The sequence below is a fragment of the Centrocercus urophasianus genome, unplaced genomic scaffold (genome assembly GCF_019232065.1).
Source record: "Centrocercus urophasianus isolate 14NV4802_14NV808 unplaced genomic scaffold, USGS_Curo_1.0 seq_14, whole genome shotgun sequence".
NCBI classification, from domain to species: Eukaryota; Metazoa; Chordata; class Aves; order Galliformes; family Phasianidae; genus Centrocercus; species Centrocercus urophasianus.
In genome coordinates, this window is record NW_024884586.1 from 9,908,613 (window position 1) to 9,925,488 (window position 16,876).

The 16,876-nt window shown below is 37.7% G+C and overlaps 1 protein-coding gene across 2 annotated transcripts; it reads right to left on the reverse strand.

Moving 5' to 3' along the window:
- Positions 1–1,137: 1,137 nt before the first annotated feature.
- Positions 1,138–16,674, reverse strand: TESMIN (testis expressed metallothionein like protein). Of its 2 annotated transcripts, XM_042814192.1 has the most exons (12): positions 16,154–16,674; positions 13,849–13,966; positions 13,184–13,242; positions 12,928–13,086; positions 12,196–12,316; positions 10,469–10,545; positions 8,549–8,634; positions 7,931–8,002; positions 7,222–7,324; positions 3,988–4,125; positions 3,279–3,454; positions 1,138–1,808 (listed from the first exon to the last, which is right to left on the reverse strand). In XM_042814192.1, the coding sequence occupies exons 1-12, from the start codon at positions 16,625–16,627 to the stop codon at positions 1,634–1,636; spliced, it is 1,758 nt and encodes a 585-aa protein (XP_042670126.1). In that variant the 5' UTR covers positions 16,628–16,674; the 3' UTR covers positions 1,138–1,633. The 2 variants fall into 2 exon arrangements, with proteins under 2 accessions (XP_042670126.1, XP_042670127.1); XM_042814193.1 differs by lacking the exon at positions 3,279–3,454 and having other exon boundaries at positions 1,652–1,808.
- Positions 16,675–16,876: the final 202 nt, after the last annotated feature.

Sequence of the window (16,876 nt, forward strand, 5' to 3'; positions counted from 1 at the left end):
ACTTTTTACCCAGTGTATCAAAATCCATACAATTCTTTGCCATAACTTCAGTTATCACTCCACTGCATCCTCCTCCCCTTCCCCCCTCCCCCAAGCCCCTGCACTGGAAATCTTGACAACAGTTTACCAAGCCTTTGAAGTACTCTGACATATCCGTTGTTAAAAACTAAAATAGAAAAAAGATGTTTGATGAGAATGTTTGCTTTAAATAAGTTTGCAGTTGTAGCCATTAAATAATCTCAACTTTATCCATCTTAAAAAAAAAAAAAAAAGAAAAGAAAGGGAAAAAAAGGAATTAAAAAAAAAAGAAAAAAAAAAAAGGAAGATTTCTTGCTATTTTCAATGAGGCTAAAGATGTTGGCAGTTTCAAAAAGATCTAGACTTTTTTTTTTATCTGCAGGGTTAAAATGTAATCAGTTCATGGAGTTATGAACCCATGGGCTTGCTCATTCTTTTTAAAAAATATATTAAGAAAAATTAGAGACAGCTCTTGCCTAAGGGTGCTGCTGAAAGCTGTAGGTCAAGTCTTATCTAACTCATTTTCCTTACTTTTCTATTTGCACTACATTTGTACCTCTCCCCAGCTTGCTCTTCTACCTTTTACATTTGGCTGTAGAATTTCTTACCTTCCCCACCACTCATCTCCCCTACTTTTAATGTATTTTATTTCTCCACTTATTTATTTAGAGTCTGTTGACTCTATAGCTGTGCGTGCTCTTCTGATTTCATGACCCCATAGTAACTCTCTGGGAACAAACATTTTAAGACAATGCCATTATGTAGATATTAACTCTAAAATAAAAGGGAATGGTCTTAGGAAGTGAAGGATCAAGGAAGGAGTGATACATTGAGATGATACCATGTCCCATTAGGAGCACTTTGAGAACCCATTTTCTCCAGCAACCTTCAGCAATCCCCTGCAGCAGTTGTTAAAAACAAAGATGTATAATCCAATCCATTCATATATAAACTACCATTCATTTAAAAAGCCCAACCTCTTATTAAATACATTTTTAAATAACATGCAATCATATCTGCTATCCTACCAAGAATTATGAATCAACACACACAGAGAATATCTTTATTCTTTCGAGCTTAAAGCCAAAAATATCCAAGCAAATATTAAACCAGCACAAAACATCCAAAATTAAAGAGCATTAATTTTTATATAATTTCATATATTTTTATATAATTTTTATATATCATCTAAACGACATGGCAGCAATCATAATGATATGGCAGCAATGAGAGAAATAAGTTGCCAAATCAGAGAAGACACAAAGCTAAATCAGCAGATTTGCCAGCCATCGCTGGAAGTCGAACTGTTTCACAACCAGTAACAACCAAACTAAGATAGCAACTTCTTTCTCAGTGCTTACTGGCTCTGCACTCACATAAACATTCAACAAATTCATCCTAAGTTAAATTTACTTTAAACTGCAGTCTATGTAAAGACTGAACAATTGGCCCAGAAAACCCCAAGTTTCACTTACATCAGCATAATTCAGAAAGAATGCAGCTGAGGTCAGTGAAATTAGTCCTATGAAAATTCAAGGTAAGATCATTTAGACTATGACAGTATATCAGTATTACTACTCATTGACTTTATAATGCACTGAACATTATTCAACTTTCAGTCTTTTAATTGCACATGTAGGATCTCGGATAAACACCTCCCAAATTCCTCCATGATCATGCGTTCAGCTACACGGACAGAGTAACCTCCTTTTTCTGCCTCTTCAGCTTGCACCAGAAGACAAGCACATGTTGCTTTCACATCTTCCAAAGAAACAGATACAGCTGGTTCCCTGACATGGAAAAAGAAACTAGGATAAAATATATGCATTTTAAATACAGAAAATAATTTAAAAGACAAACTGCAAACCTCCTATCCAAGAGCTGGAATGCACAGAGCTGACTCAGACCAGCTGCTCTGTTACAGTGAGGCGCATCTCTGTAGAAATCTCCATTTTACACTGAATAGTTTTTACTTCCAATGGTTTGCTTCTGAATTTTTCTAATTAATCACATGGAAGACTGTGTTCACACCACAGAGTTGATCTCTACAAATGCTGACCAGTAAGTGTAGCAGGGAAAGGTTATACAATAAACAGCTTTTAGTTAAGCCAGCCACAGTCAGATCCTACATCATGTACAAAGAAAGTCTTAGTCAGAATCTAGGAGGTACTAACTGTATCAGATTACTGCTGTTGAAAGAAGTAGAATCAAGACTCTCAAGGGTTCTCGGAATGGCACCTTACCAACATTTCTTTGAAAAAAGCTCTTGAAACTACCAGTTGTTAACACCGTAACTCCTTGCACTACATTAATAGCAACACTCACTCCATTGGAACCATCTATCCAATCAGCATATTACCCACAGCAGAAATTATTCAAATATTTTCAAAAGAGATCATCAGAATGCTTTTAAAACAGAATTGGCATAAGAATTTCAAGGCAGTGGTTAATGCAAAGAAAATACTGAATGCAAACTGAGAATTTAAAAGCCCAGAATAAATCTCAATAAGATAAAAAAAAAAAAGGTGCTTTAATTAATTTGAACTTTTATTAACAGGTGTTTTTCTTTATTAAGTCAATGACTAAAAACAACCAACCAAAAATACAACTGCATTACTAAGTATAACATTAGGATAATATGGTCTTCTTGAAAAACATTGCAAGCAAACGGCCAAAGTCAAATTGACAAGTAGCGAGCCAAAGGACGAAGAGATGGAAGGAGGAGCGGTATAAACATGCTCCTTAAATGAAATCCACAAACCTTTTAACATACTTCTAGGAGCAGTTTTGTAAGAAATAAATGGGAGGCAGGGCATGAAGAGAACTGAGTACGTGAACAGTACAAAAATAAGTGCTGTTTTTTAAGCAGAACTCATATCCCTGAACTCTTCATATTATATTCCTAAAGGATAGGAACAGCCTCCCCCTTAGATATTTTTTATTTACTTAGAAGGGCAAAAACTTTGTGACTTCTTTTATATAAACTGTCTGTCATTTTAGTCACCATTTCTTAGATAAATACAATAGAAATTCATTAGTGAATAATAACCCATTACAAATTAAAATCCTTTTGGATGTGGTGCTCAGGGACACGATTCAGCAGAGGGCTGTTAGAGTTAGGGTAGTTTGGTTATGTTTCGGTTGGACTCAATTATCTTGAAGGCCTTTTTCCAAACTGAGCAGGTTAAAATAAATGAATAACAGCTAACTGAAAAATTAATGAAGTCAGATCAATGTATTATCTATTTCCAAATATTCACCTGTCTTTCTCCAATTTTGGTGAAGTTTCAAATGTTGTTGTCAAAAATGGGTTATTTTCATCATTATTTCCAATATCCACGCAGTTTAGTGTGGTCAGCTGGGTTTTTTTACCTGGACTTTCTTCATAATTTTTGCAACCAATGCATTTGCAAATAGAGGAACATGCAATCTTTGCCTGGCAAATATAGAATACTTAGAATAAAAATGTATAAAACTTGAATGCAATATAAGCTAAGCAACAACTAGAGGTAAATCTCCAGGACTTATTCTAGATGCACGTGTCTTGGATACTCCCAGAGAGAGACCATCAGTATCAATGTAAGGAAACAAGTTTGTTCCTTGCAGGAATCCTTTTTGGAGAATGATGATTCTCTCTGCTCTGTATATTGGACAAATCAATGCCCCCATAAACTCGTGGTTTGAGCAAAGACTATCTGAGTAGGCAGAAATACATTCCTCTTTTCAACTGGAGCACAGCACTGGCTGAGAGCTCATAATACTGAACATTTTAACTGATCAACTTCAGCTAGAATTAATTACTTGAAGTCATGAGAAGACATGGCAAGAGAGAGACTGCTTCCCTTGCATTCAAAAAAATTTATGATGAACTATTCAAAGAGATGAGTAATTCTTTCTAAAGACTACTGTTTATAGAATACAATGAATGTTAATGTGATAACCACTGACAGGAAAATCCAACAGACTCACCTCAAAGCACTCACAATAATTCTTAAGACATCCTGAACGCTTGCAGTTACATCCTTTGTTATGATGAGGTTTAATATCTCCCAGTTTGCTCTGTCCAATCTTTGGTAGAAAAGCTTCTGGGTTTCTATCAAGGCAGACCTAAACCAAAAAGCATTACATTAAGAGACATTCGAAGACTGTTTTATAGCATCTGAGTGACTCCCAGTATTTAGCAAAGAAATTCTTGTTTTCATTTGGTGATAAGAGAAACATACGTAAGTTTCCCAAAGTGTGCGAAGGCAACAATTCAAAGATTCCAGGATTCAGAGCTGAGTGGGATCTACCATGATTTTATGGACTATCCTAACTCCAGCTGGTGACCGGTCACGAGTGGTGTTCCGCAGGGGGCAGTGCTGGGGCCTGTCCTCTTCAATATCTTTACTGATGACCTGGATGTGGGCATTGAGTGCACTCTCAGTAAATTTGCAGGTGACACCAAGTTGGCTGGAAGTGTTGATCTGCCTGGGGGTCGCAAGGCCCTGCAGAGGGATCTGGACAGGCTGGAGAGCTGAGCTAAAGCCAATGCAACGAGGTTCAACAAGGCCAAATGCCGGGTCCTGCACTTTGGCCACAACAACCCCAGGCAACGCTACAGACTTAGAGCAGAGTGGCTGGAAGACGGTGTAGAAGAAATGGACTTGGGGGTATTGATTGATGCTCGGCTGAACACAAGCCAGCAGTGTGCCCAGGTGGCCAATAAGGTCAATGGCATCCTGGCTTGTATCAGAAACAGTGTTCCCAGCAGGAACAGGGAAGTGATTGTCCCGCTGTACTCAGCTCTGGTGAGGCTGCACCTCCAGTACTGTGTCCAGTTTTGGGCTTTCCACTGCAAGAAAGACATTGAGGCCCTGGTTCAAAGAAGGGCAACAAAACAGGTGAGGGGTCTGGAGCACAGGCCTTATGAAGAGTGGCTGAAGGAGCTGGGATTGTTCAGTTTGGAGAAGAGGAGGCTCAGGGAAGACGTTATTGCTCTGTATAACTACCTGAAGGGAGGTTGTAGTGAGCTTGGGGTCAGCCTCTTCTCTTGTGCAACTGGTGATAGGACTGGAGGGAATGGCTTCAAGCTGCGCCAGGGGAGATTTAGGTTGGACGTTAGGAAATACTGCTTTTCTGAAAGAGTGGTCAGGCACTGGAATGGGCGGCCCAGAGAAGTGGTGCAGTCACCGACCCTGGAGGTGTTCAAGGAACGGTTGGACTTTGTGTTGAGGGACGTGGTTTAGTGAGAACTATTGGTGATGGGTGGATGGATGGACTGGGTGATCTTGTAGGTCTTCTCCAACCTTGCTGTTCCTGTAATTCTGTAAATGACCCACACATCTGTTATTCTTTTGGGGCTGTTTTTGTCCCTCTGTTGATACTACTTTCACCAGAAACAAAAAGAAAAATGAACCCATCCGTATATAGCTATAGACATGTCAGAGTTATTAACCATATAATGGTCTAATACAAAGCTGATACTCAGAAATCAGCACTGGCTATTCCACTGGACATTAGCTTTTTTCAGGTCCTACTATCTCACTGTATCATGCCATATAAGTCAGACTAAAGGGATTCTATGTACTTTATGTACAATATTAAAGAGAGGCACAGAAACTGATATGCTTTTCTGAAGGACAAATCTCTCACACACTATCATGATGCTATCTGCGGCAGTGAAAGGAGTGCTTGGACTGCTACAACCTCACCAATTCAACTGCTGAGGAGCATTTGAATTCAAAACCCAGTTGTAGCATATCAATACCAAAAACTGCTGAGGCTTTGCCTGGTTGGATTCAGCAAAATTCTAATTAAATGAACTTCTTGTACGGTCCAGAGATTATGTGAATGATACAAAAGAGATCTGGATAGGTGCACACAAGAAACACTAAGCTACCAACATATCCTTATTTTAGAGTATCAGTAGATACAGATGTTTCATTTTCACTTTAAACCTTACATAACAGATACATATTAGTATAAAATAAATAATTGCCCAGAGTATGCAGTTTGATAACATTCAAAAGTTAGCCCCTGTACTGTTCAGTATTCCACTAATAAAATCAGCTTCCAAATGTGGAGTCTCACTGCTTCTCAGGAGTAAAGGGTTCAGTGCTGTTGTGATGAGCACAAGCTTTGCTTTGCATTGTTGTTTAGTCAACCAGAAAGACTAGCACAGACAACTACCAAGGATCTGCAAATTAAAATAATAATTCAGAAAATGATAATTTCATAGAATCATAGAATGGTTTGCGTTGAAAAGATCACCTCGTTTCAGCCCCTGCTATAAGCAGGGACAGCTCTCTCTAGACCAGGTTGCTCACAGCCCCATGCAGTCTGGCCTTGAATGTTTACACAGAGGGGGCATCCACAACATCTCTGTACAACCTGTTCCAGTGTCTCACCACTCTCACAGTAAAGAATTTCTTCCTAATATCTAGTTTAAATCTACCCTCTTCCAGCTTTAAACCATTTCCCCTTGTCCTGTTACTACACGGCCTTCTAAAAAGTCCCTCCCCAGCTTTCCTGTAGGCCCTCTCAGGTCCTATACAATGCCCCACAGACCTTTCTCTTCTCTGGACTGAAGAGCCCCAGCTCTCCTCTCTCAGCCTGTCCTCATAGGGGAGGTACTCCAGCCCTCTGATGATCTTCGTGAACATCCTCTGGACCTGTTCCAACAGCTCCATGTCCTTGTGTTGAAGGACACAGGAATGGAAGCAATACTCCAGGTAGAGTCTTATGAGAGCTGAGCAGAGGGGCAGAATCACCTCCCTCAACCTGCTGGTCGCACTTCTCTGCTGTGACCCAGGATACAGTTGGCCTTCTGGGCTGCAAGTGCACATCGCCAGCTCATGCTGAGTTTTTCATCAACCAACATCATCAACCTAATTCTGACTTTGGGACACAAATTTTCCTTCAAGTGAAAACATTTTCTGAAATTAAATTTGGAGTTGCACATTTTGTTCCAAGAATGAAAATTATCATTCCATTAATATACCACTAGCTGTAATCAAAAGTATCACAGGCTCCTTAAAAGTAGATTAAAAGAGAAAAAAGTTATTTTTTATGTAAGAAAAAATATAGCAGCAGCAGTTGGTGATATTTTGTATAAAAATAACATATTTCAAAGATTGTAACTAGAGGAAAAAAAACTACTATTTTTCATACACAAAGCTGATATTGGTACATACAGTATTTTATATTTATTTATTTATTTACCTTAATGGCTTTAAAGCGCTCAGTTTCATGAAGTGGATTGTTGTAGCAATTATTGCAATTGCAGTTGTTGCAAAAGTCACCACTGGCAAAGCATTCACAATATCTGCAATCAACATATAAACACAACTTCAGAAATGAAAAGATTAACTGGCTTTAAATGTTACTCTACTTCAAGGCAGAATTCATAGCTCCTAGCCCTCCTCTGTTATTCAATCATATCCAGATTGAATACTCAGAGACCTTCTCTCTATCTCTCGTTCATTTTCACATTGTTTTAAAAACACCCACTCCACAAATGGATCAAATTTTAATCCTCATGTACGCATCTTGTGTGCATTTTATGTATGCATGTAAATACATAATAAGATTCTGCACAGTAGTTATGTAGATTATTGCTGTACAGAAGTGAGATAGAGAAATGATACTTCAATATACAGCATTTTCATTCTATAAATGATTTTCTAGAACAATGCCTTCTAGGTTCTCTTCATATTTTCCATGGTTTTAATTGTTAGTCATCCACATCTACACCCTGACTTGTGAATTCGTGTGATACTAGCTGACACAAACCGTTGATCTTTAACTAAAGATCAGGTGAGCAATTTTTGCCCCATATAGCTTGTTCATTAGAATACACTTATTGTATGTTTATTCTTTCAAAAATACACTGCTATTAATATTTATTAAATGTTGCTAAGCTATTACTCACAGTTTAAGACACTGAGATTTTGTGCAGTTACATGGTTTCTTAGACTTCGTAATCCCCGAACCAAAAGGTTGGCTACACAGGTTGAAAGAGGAAGAAAATAAGAAAATAAATATACAAATCATGGATTGGTCTATATTTTTGAAACTTTGCAAAATTCTCCCTGCCCCCTCCCTGTGATCCACCAGTGGTCATTCCTAGGGGCAGGTCAGCAACCACTCAGAACCCAGTAACTGCAGCACAACTGCAAAACACTCTCATCTGTCACACCGGGCTCGCATCTGCCTTGCATTTAAAAACCATCTGCAATTAAGGTTTATTAAAAGAATCCCATTATTGTTAGAAATACAAGCTAAACACATGTTAATTATATTTTAAAACATATCAATTAACTCCGAAAATTAAATGCTTTTAGGACACATTTACAGCACAGTTGCATTGATCCTAAGAAATCCTGCAAGCCTTGACCACCAGTAAATGGAATAATGGCTATCAAGATGAGTACACAAATCACTCTTGCCAAATTGTGTGAGAAGCAGCTATATTACACAAAATGTCTAAGAGTCTTTGCCAGTATAAAATTCAAAGCTCATAATGGACTAAGCGTTGCAAGCATCTTACCCAGCTGAAGTCATTTCCACTTGCAGATTCGATTCTGGTTGGAAAGTGGAAGTGCTAGCTACTGATTGTAAGTATTCATGTTCAAACTGTTCAAGATAAAATATATACAGCTTGCTTATATTAAATTTTAGAAGTAAACTACTGTGAGTTAAAAAAAGCAATACAAAGAAAATGTTCTGAGGATGCTTTGTTTGCCACGTAAAGCTATAAAATTCATGGAAGCATAAGGCTGTAAAAACTGCATGCATTTGTCTTTGAAACTGCTCAGTACATCAGGACACTCGTTTCTTCCAATGTAAAGCATCAAGAACAGCCACCAGTGCTGCAGTATTTGCACACTGTTTTCAGTGTACTGATAATTCTAAATTCAGTTGCTTTTAATTGTAGTAATCAACAAAAACTGGCTAGTGACTTGATGATGTACATTACGTTCAGCTGCAGTATGGCATTTAATTGGTTGAAGACTAAACAATTTAAATAAAATGTATTAGCTTACAGGCCATCGAAACGGAACGCAGATCTATTTTCTCTTCAGACAGAGAGGGTCCAGAGGAGGGCCACCAGAGGGCAGGAGCACCTCTCCTATGAGGAAAGGTTGAGGAAACTGGGCTTGTTTAGCTTGGAGAAGGATCCAGGGAGACCTCATTGTGGCCTTCCAGTACTTGAAGGGAGCGTATAAACAGGAGGGGGAACGGCTGTTTACGAGGGTGGATAGGGATAGGACAAGGGGGAATGGTATTAAACTGAGACAGGGGAAGTTTAAGTTAGATATTAGGAGGAAGGTTTTCACACAGAAGGTGGTGTCACACTGGAACAGGTTGCCCAAGGAGGCTGTCGATGCCCCATCGCTGGAGGCATTCAAGGCCAGGCTGGATGTGGCTCTGGGCAGCCTGGTCTGCTGGTTGGCCTTGCATATAGCAGGGGGTTGGAGCTAAATGATCATTGTGGTCCTTTTCAACCCAGGCCATTCTATGATTCTATGATATAATAGCCTAGTAAAACAGGTACAAGGAAGTGCTGTGAGTACTTGTAAATAATAGCTATTTTAACTAGTTATCAACCTAGCTGCCAATAAGGAAGAAGAAAATTAATATATTTAAAGCAAGAGAAGAAATCCAAGGAACAACAGGCTGGGGATAAAATCAGAGAGAGAACTGCAATGCTGTCTACATCTCTAGAAAATTTAGACACCAATTTGTCAGTACTCTACTTTTAGTGATGAAAGACTCTATAGTTCATTGCTCCATCTGGCTCTTGGGTTTTTAATTTCCTCTTTTACGAGGGTGGCTGTTACCCACAAACCATCTGCTGTGTTTGCACTGACATTACATTCCTTTAACACAAATCAGAAGTTAACAGGTAAACATTTGCAATGATTTTTGCTACCAGCTCTGTTGGAAATGACAAGAGAAATCAAACACCTACAAAGATTTTTAGTCTTCTGTTTTCATTTTTAAAAATAAATTAAAATACAGTTCTATCACTCCACTAGCAAATAATAATTGAGAAAATGATAAAGACTTACTGACTATTAGGTCCTACTCAACAAATACAGAGCAAGGAATCCTACTGGAAGAAAACATTCTCATTCTGGTAAAAGTCAATGTGTTTTCTTCCACCTCTCAAAAGAGTTACAGAATGGTTCTCAGAAATAATGTAATTTATATAAATACCAAATTTGAGTCTGAAAAATTGGAATTGCACTTTTAAATTCTGTTATTACTTAAAGAAAATTCTCAAATTGGAGAGTTTGTACGCAGGAAGCACGCAGGATTGTAAAACTGACCTGCCTAAGCTAGCTAAAATGAATTTAGAAAATACATACAATTGTTACCTCCTGCCATTAGACACAAGAACCTATTTTAAGAAAAGGAAAATTTATACTGTGCTTTATACGTGACAAGAATAAAGCTGCTTTACCTCTTGTTTGTTCGAATCCAGGTTACCTGAAACAGGCAAAAGCTGCCCCAGTACAGCTGTTACAGGGCTGCCCACATCTGAAAAGATGACATTTAACTGACTGCTCACAAGTATTAAGCTTAATTTATGCATTCAACTTTCTCAATTAAGCATACAGGCAAATGGGTAGCTTCAACTTTTTGTATTAATAAAAAACAAAAATCTAATCCACAATCTTTCCTGACAGTGTCTTTTTGCACTATCTACTCAGTTTAGTGTGGGGAGCAAACTTACTCCACAGCTGTACCAAAGAAGGACCTAGCAGTTCATTCTTCAGAAAAGTTTTTCTCAATTAGAAAAAGAAAACTGACAATACAAAACAACTCCTTCACAGAAGAACTCAGCTCTTCACCAGTTTTTTAGCTAGGAATGTGGACAGATGCTTTTACTCTATGACATCAAGTACATCTAATTAGAAACTGCATAGACATAATATTTTGATATGAAAAATGACCAAAGCAAATGTTTATCCTGAGCTCTTTTATGAATTCCCAGAATTCTGTCAGAGTATCTAGAAAGGAGGTATTTAGCCTGTTAAAAAAACGACAAAGAAACAACAGCTGAAAATCTATGAAGAAACCCATGGCTGTAAGAATAGAGTTCTGTGCAAGCCCCATTGAGGCACTGCATTTAAGGAAATCAGTATCTTAGGCTATGTAGAAAAAAATAAGCATTACTCCACCAGTCTCACTGAGATGACAAGATTAATCTAGGTTTAAAGAAACTTTTAGATACAACTTCTGGACCTACATCCTTTACTTACTGGGAAGATCAGTAAAATGAAATGAAGACAGGGCAAATAAAAAGTAAAACAAACAAACAATCAGTGCTCTCCTCAGACTTTTCTTCCCTAATGTTGCAGCAAATTAATGAGAGCTTGAATGTTTTTTATAGGCACATTTTCTGTAATTTGAATGTACCTGATTTACTCTTCCAATAAACAGAAATAAACATGCTCCATAAGTAGGGCATCTGCTGAGATTCAAACATTCAGCATCTACTGGCACCACGAACAGTGCTTGTATGGTGCCCACTAACGAAAGGCTTTGATTTTACAACGAGATTGACACACACCACTGAAATAAGGAGATACTGATAAGTGAGGAAGTAATGTTTATGTTTCTGTGGAAGCTACATGTGGGTAAAGAAATATTTAAGTAAACTTAAGTAGTGTTGCTCCTAAGATGTAAATGTATTGTTCCACTAAATATTTGAATAGATAAACAATGAGCTTTGAGATCTCAGAAAATACCTTCTTTAAAAACGGATGGAATTTCAAGTTCACTGAAGAACAGAAACATTTGTGGGGCATTTAGAATCCCAAGGCTGGAGGATATCCAACAGCCCTCAATGATGTTCCTCATTTATAGTGAAACAGTGACACTTCGTGGTATGCTAGGGTAAATGCAACTGTATGCACGCACTTTCTGCTAAGCCTTTTCATAAAAGAAGTTGATCTGTATATTAAAAATTATCATTACATTCAACACGTCCATTACATCATTTTCATAACATTTAAATGCCTAGATTTTGTTTTAATTGCTACAAAATAAAGTGAAACAATAACTTGTGATAGCTATACTGTCTTCACCTCACCTTTGCTCACTGCTGATAAGAAATTAAACACGTGCACTTGCAAGTTAACTACGGTCTGCTATCTGACAAGCTAGAGATAACTTTGATTTTACCAGATTGAAGATAATGACGTTGGTCTTCATACTGTGGAATGAGATGTATTGTTTTTAGATCCTGTGTGCCACAATCCTTTATACAGAGCATTTGAGTACCTCCTTCCAGTTGGCAGACCATCTGGAAGAAGTAAATAATGATAGCCTCCCATCTGAGAAACTGTAACTCTAAGCATAGACAGAACAGTTTTTGTAAGAGTAGCATGCTTCATAAAGCTGCACCATCACACACTGAAGTCTCTCAGACAAATGGATCATTGTACACAAAGGTGTCTGCTTTTTGACCCTTTCAACTTGTTTGGTTTTGGAAGAATCTGTGATACTGTAGCTCTTCAACCTAGGGTGAGATGCACTCCTGGTTCTCTCAACTGTTCTATGAGGCTTTGTGTAACATATTCTAACTAGTTTTCTTCTATGCTGGCCTAACATTCAATTCCCTACCCAAAACAAACCCAATTTCTCTTCAGTGTTTCATGTCATTTATTCAGATGCGACTGTAAATCAAGACTGTTCCTTTGTAAAATAATCTTCATATTACTGTAATAAAATAACATTTTATATGTAAAACAGCACTTTGACTAAATAAAAATTAGTCTCTGAGTCTGAGCAAAGCACTGTCTAATCAGTGTTGACATAAAACTTACTAAGTGGGATTTTGGTGGATGCATGGTACAAGCAAGCTAACATTTGCTTAGCATGTAATTCTTCTATCAGTTACCAGACATAGATTACCAGGGGGCTGGAATAATTTCTGTGTAAATATCCAGATTCCTCTGTCACACCATGCAGTGCTAATAACTCGCAGTTAGACTCGTCAGTATTTGAACTCTGAAAAATTGCTCCGTCCTCGTGATTCTCCGTAACATTTCTAATTGCATCTCTTACTTCAGTCTGAAAAAACAAGTGTTATACTTTAACAGGCACTCCTTAAAATCTTCATTGAATTGCAGGCATATACCATGAATTTAGAAATCAAATGCATACTTACTATTTCATCATAGACAGAAGCACTAGTCTGAGGCAAGCCGTAGACACCACTGAAGCATTCTTGTACATGAAATAAAGAAAGTTTTGTTTATTAAGGCATCTGTTTGCTTTTGCTTGGCTTTAATGCCAGGAGCTGGCTCACAGTATCAAGAAGATTTTGATGTCAGCGCAGCGTTACAGTCTTACAATATTTAGTATTCTCTTGTAGCAGACTTTGGAAATACAGGCTTCCATGTGTGTTTGATGCCTCTAAAAGGTAAATCGTGACCTCCTGATAAAGGTCATTTAGCAATGAGAGTACGTTAGCGAGGCTGATGTGTATGTCAGCTTCCACTGAAAACTGTACTGCTATCATACAAAGGACAGCTGGGAGACTTAATGCATTATAAAGAGCAAGGGAAAATCAAAAGTACGCCTGAACTCTGTGTCTGAAGCAACAAGAACACACATGAACAAACACTGATCTGTTTCAAAACTTTCTCCTTTCAGACTTTCTTAGCTCTGTGACCATTATCAGAAGGGGCTCATGCTGCAACTTCCCAAATCCAGAAATTATTTTATTCAGACATTCATACCCTTTTCTAACCCTGTAAGAGGAGTTAAAATAAAGTAATAAAACAAACAAACAAACAAATAAATAATCCCACTCAGAGCTGTGGCACTTACCATTAAAGCAATCTGGCAAGTTTTTTGACTGCATAGGACTGTTTTGGATTCCTTTAAACTGATCATAATAAATACAGTTATTCTCATCTTCAGCTGGAGGCATTAATGATCTGAACGCCTGAAGAAAAGAATGTTTTATAACTACTTTATATATTACACATCTCCTTTAAAAAAAAAAACAAACAAGAACACAGAGATAAACAGAAACTGATTTATAGTGATCTTCAAGTTGAAAATTATTTGTATTTCTAAATTACAATTAAGCACATAAATGGTGCAGAACAACCAGCATTACCAGATAATATTGACAAGTGTCTTTTACTTCTTCTGTTCAGTGTGCAGTTATGTTTTAGATCTAACACTTTGGTAACTATAAGAGCATCATATCTAACACCTACATTTCAATTTTCCGTGATAAAGTAAATGAACAGAAATGAAACAAATAGAAACCAACTATTCTGTAGTTTGAAGTTAGAGCTGAGATTGTTTGAACCAGACAAATTTCTTTCCATCTCTGTTTCCTGCTGCCTCTGCTTAACACTGACAGTAGTTCAGGGGGATAAACAAGCAGTATAGGAACAGCCAACTGGCTTTAATTCAGCAAAATTAGCGTTCATAACATGATTATAATTTTGTTCTAATAGTTTCAGGAAACATAGCAGATGAAGGAAACTGATTCAGTGTGGTAAGCTGTAAGGATAACAGGAAAAGAGATGGTTGAGAGATTCCAAATTTCATTTTTAGACCATTGTGTAGAAGTAAGAAGTGAGCCAAACACATTTTCTTTACCCCCAGCTTGACTTTGAAGAAAGGAATTATTACACCCTAATCATATACGTTCTTGAGAGATTTGAAACTTACTAATAGTTCCAAAGAATGAAGAGTTTGATTATTAAAGAACTACTGATACTATTGGACGTGCATTTAAAGAATCTCTGAAGCTAGAGATCTCTGTAAACCTTAACCTGAATTCAGAAAGCAAGCTAAAACACATAAGGTTAATGCCAAGGAAGACTTCAAACAATTTCAGATGAAATGGCACCAGGAAATGCTCTACAGCTGCCACCTGATTTTCAGTCTGGCACCTTGGTGGGATATGGCAAGAAACAAGCATCGGACCCATTCTCAACCAAGTGATTTTTGTTAATTTTTGGTGAGTTTTAATGCCTTTTTGAATTTCTGAACATTAAAGTAGCAACGTTTGTTAAAATATTTACATTGGAAAGAAACCGGTGCACTTAGTTATTTCAAAATAGCTTCCCAGAGGACACAGTATTCCCCCAGAAGCTGCCTACAGAGCACAAGCTGAATTAGGTGATTTCCTTAGGTACAAGCACATCTAAGTATTCAAAATATGAATAGTCCGCATTAAGCAGATGGATTTGGTCCCCTGACCATCACTGAAAGTTTAATGCTGCACGTCTTTATAGGCAGTAATTAATTAATAGATGATGCTACCTTCAAAGCACGCCACTTACAAAACTACTTCCTCTACAGATATTTAACAACACAGGCCACAGTTTACCATTGCAAATAAATCAATTGCAAACACATTCAGACTACACTAAGATGACAAGATGCATGTCAGCTGCACAACTAAAGAACAAAAGTTAACATAATGGAGAAGAGTCTCTGGGGAGACCTCACTGTGACTACAACATTTGAAGGGAGCATAAAAACAAGAGCGTGGAATGGTTTAAAATTAAGACAGGGAAGATTTAGGTTAGATGTTAGGAGGAAGTTTTTCACTCAGAGGGTGGTGAGGCACTGAACAGGTTGCCTAAGGAGGCTCTGGATGCCCCATCCCTGGAGGCATTCAAGGCCAGGCTGGATGTGGCTCTGGGCAGCCTGGTCTGGTGGTTGATGACTCTGCACATAGCGGGGGGCGGGTTGGAACTGGATGATCACTGTGGTCTTTTTCAACCCAGGCCATTCTATGATACTATGTTTCTATTTTGTCCAACTATCAGATGGTTGCTACTATCAGCAGTAATAGATAAAACTGAAGCAGGTACTGCATGGTAACTTTCTTTCTCAATAAGCAAAATACCCAGCCATTTAAAAACAGTGCTCCCAAATACAGGCAAGAAAGAACAGCAAACAGAACTGTACGTTCACTGCATGTTATTTATAGCACAAGCAAACTAATTTGATTTCTGTGTGCACTACTAAGTTCATTCTAGTACAAGATTTATGACATTACTTCAAAGATCACATGGATCCCATCTCAAGTTTTAATGTGGTGATCTTCTACCTATAAACTACAAAGAAGCATACACAAAAATACTTATTTTATGCATCTTACAGGTACGGCTCCAACATTTTGATTGACTGCTCCTGCTGAAGAGAAAACACTTGAAGTTGGAACACTGCCATTTTTATGCTGTGTCACTACAGAAGAAAGGAAATGGTCACCATCTGAAGGCAGGTAAGGTGAATGCGTATAATCAGCTTCTTCTGGAAGATTTAATGCTTTGTATTTTTCAAGATCTTCATTGTCACAGCTATTGTTTCCATGCGGATATATTTCAACTGCTATTGTATTCTGATTTTCAGTGGAAAGAGGATTCTCAAAGTGATCCAACAAAGACTCTTCCACATTTATAGCGTATAACTGATTGCCTTGACTGGATGGCAATCCTTCTTCAACAGGATTATTAATTACTGTGGTTTCCAAACTGAAGTTTTCAGAACTATCAAGAACATTCTGATGTAATATTTCAGTTAGAAATCCATCATCTGTAGCTGATCTTATGTCAAACAATATTTGATTCTCCATAGTCACAGGCAGACAGTCAGGTGCGTCTTATTTACTTGAAGATCATTAATTTTTCTATCCCACTATTCTTCCAGATAATTTAGATATCCTAAAAGGGAATGAAATAAGTCTTGACCAAACAAGTATGTGCAGTACTGAAGATTAACTCAATTAACACGAAACTGAAAAATACAACACTGAAGCAGCTGTTTCGGTCCTGAAAAGCCACCAAGCCAACACAAACAGATGCTTTTAGCGTAAGAACAACTT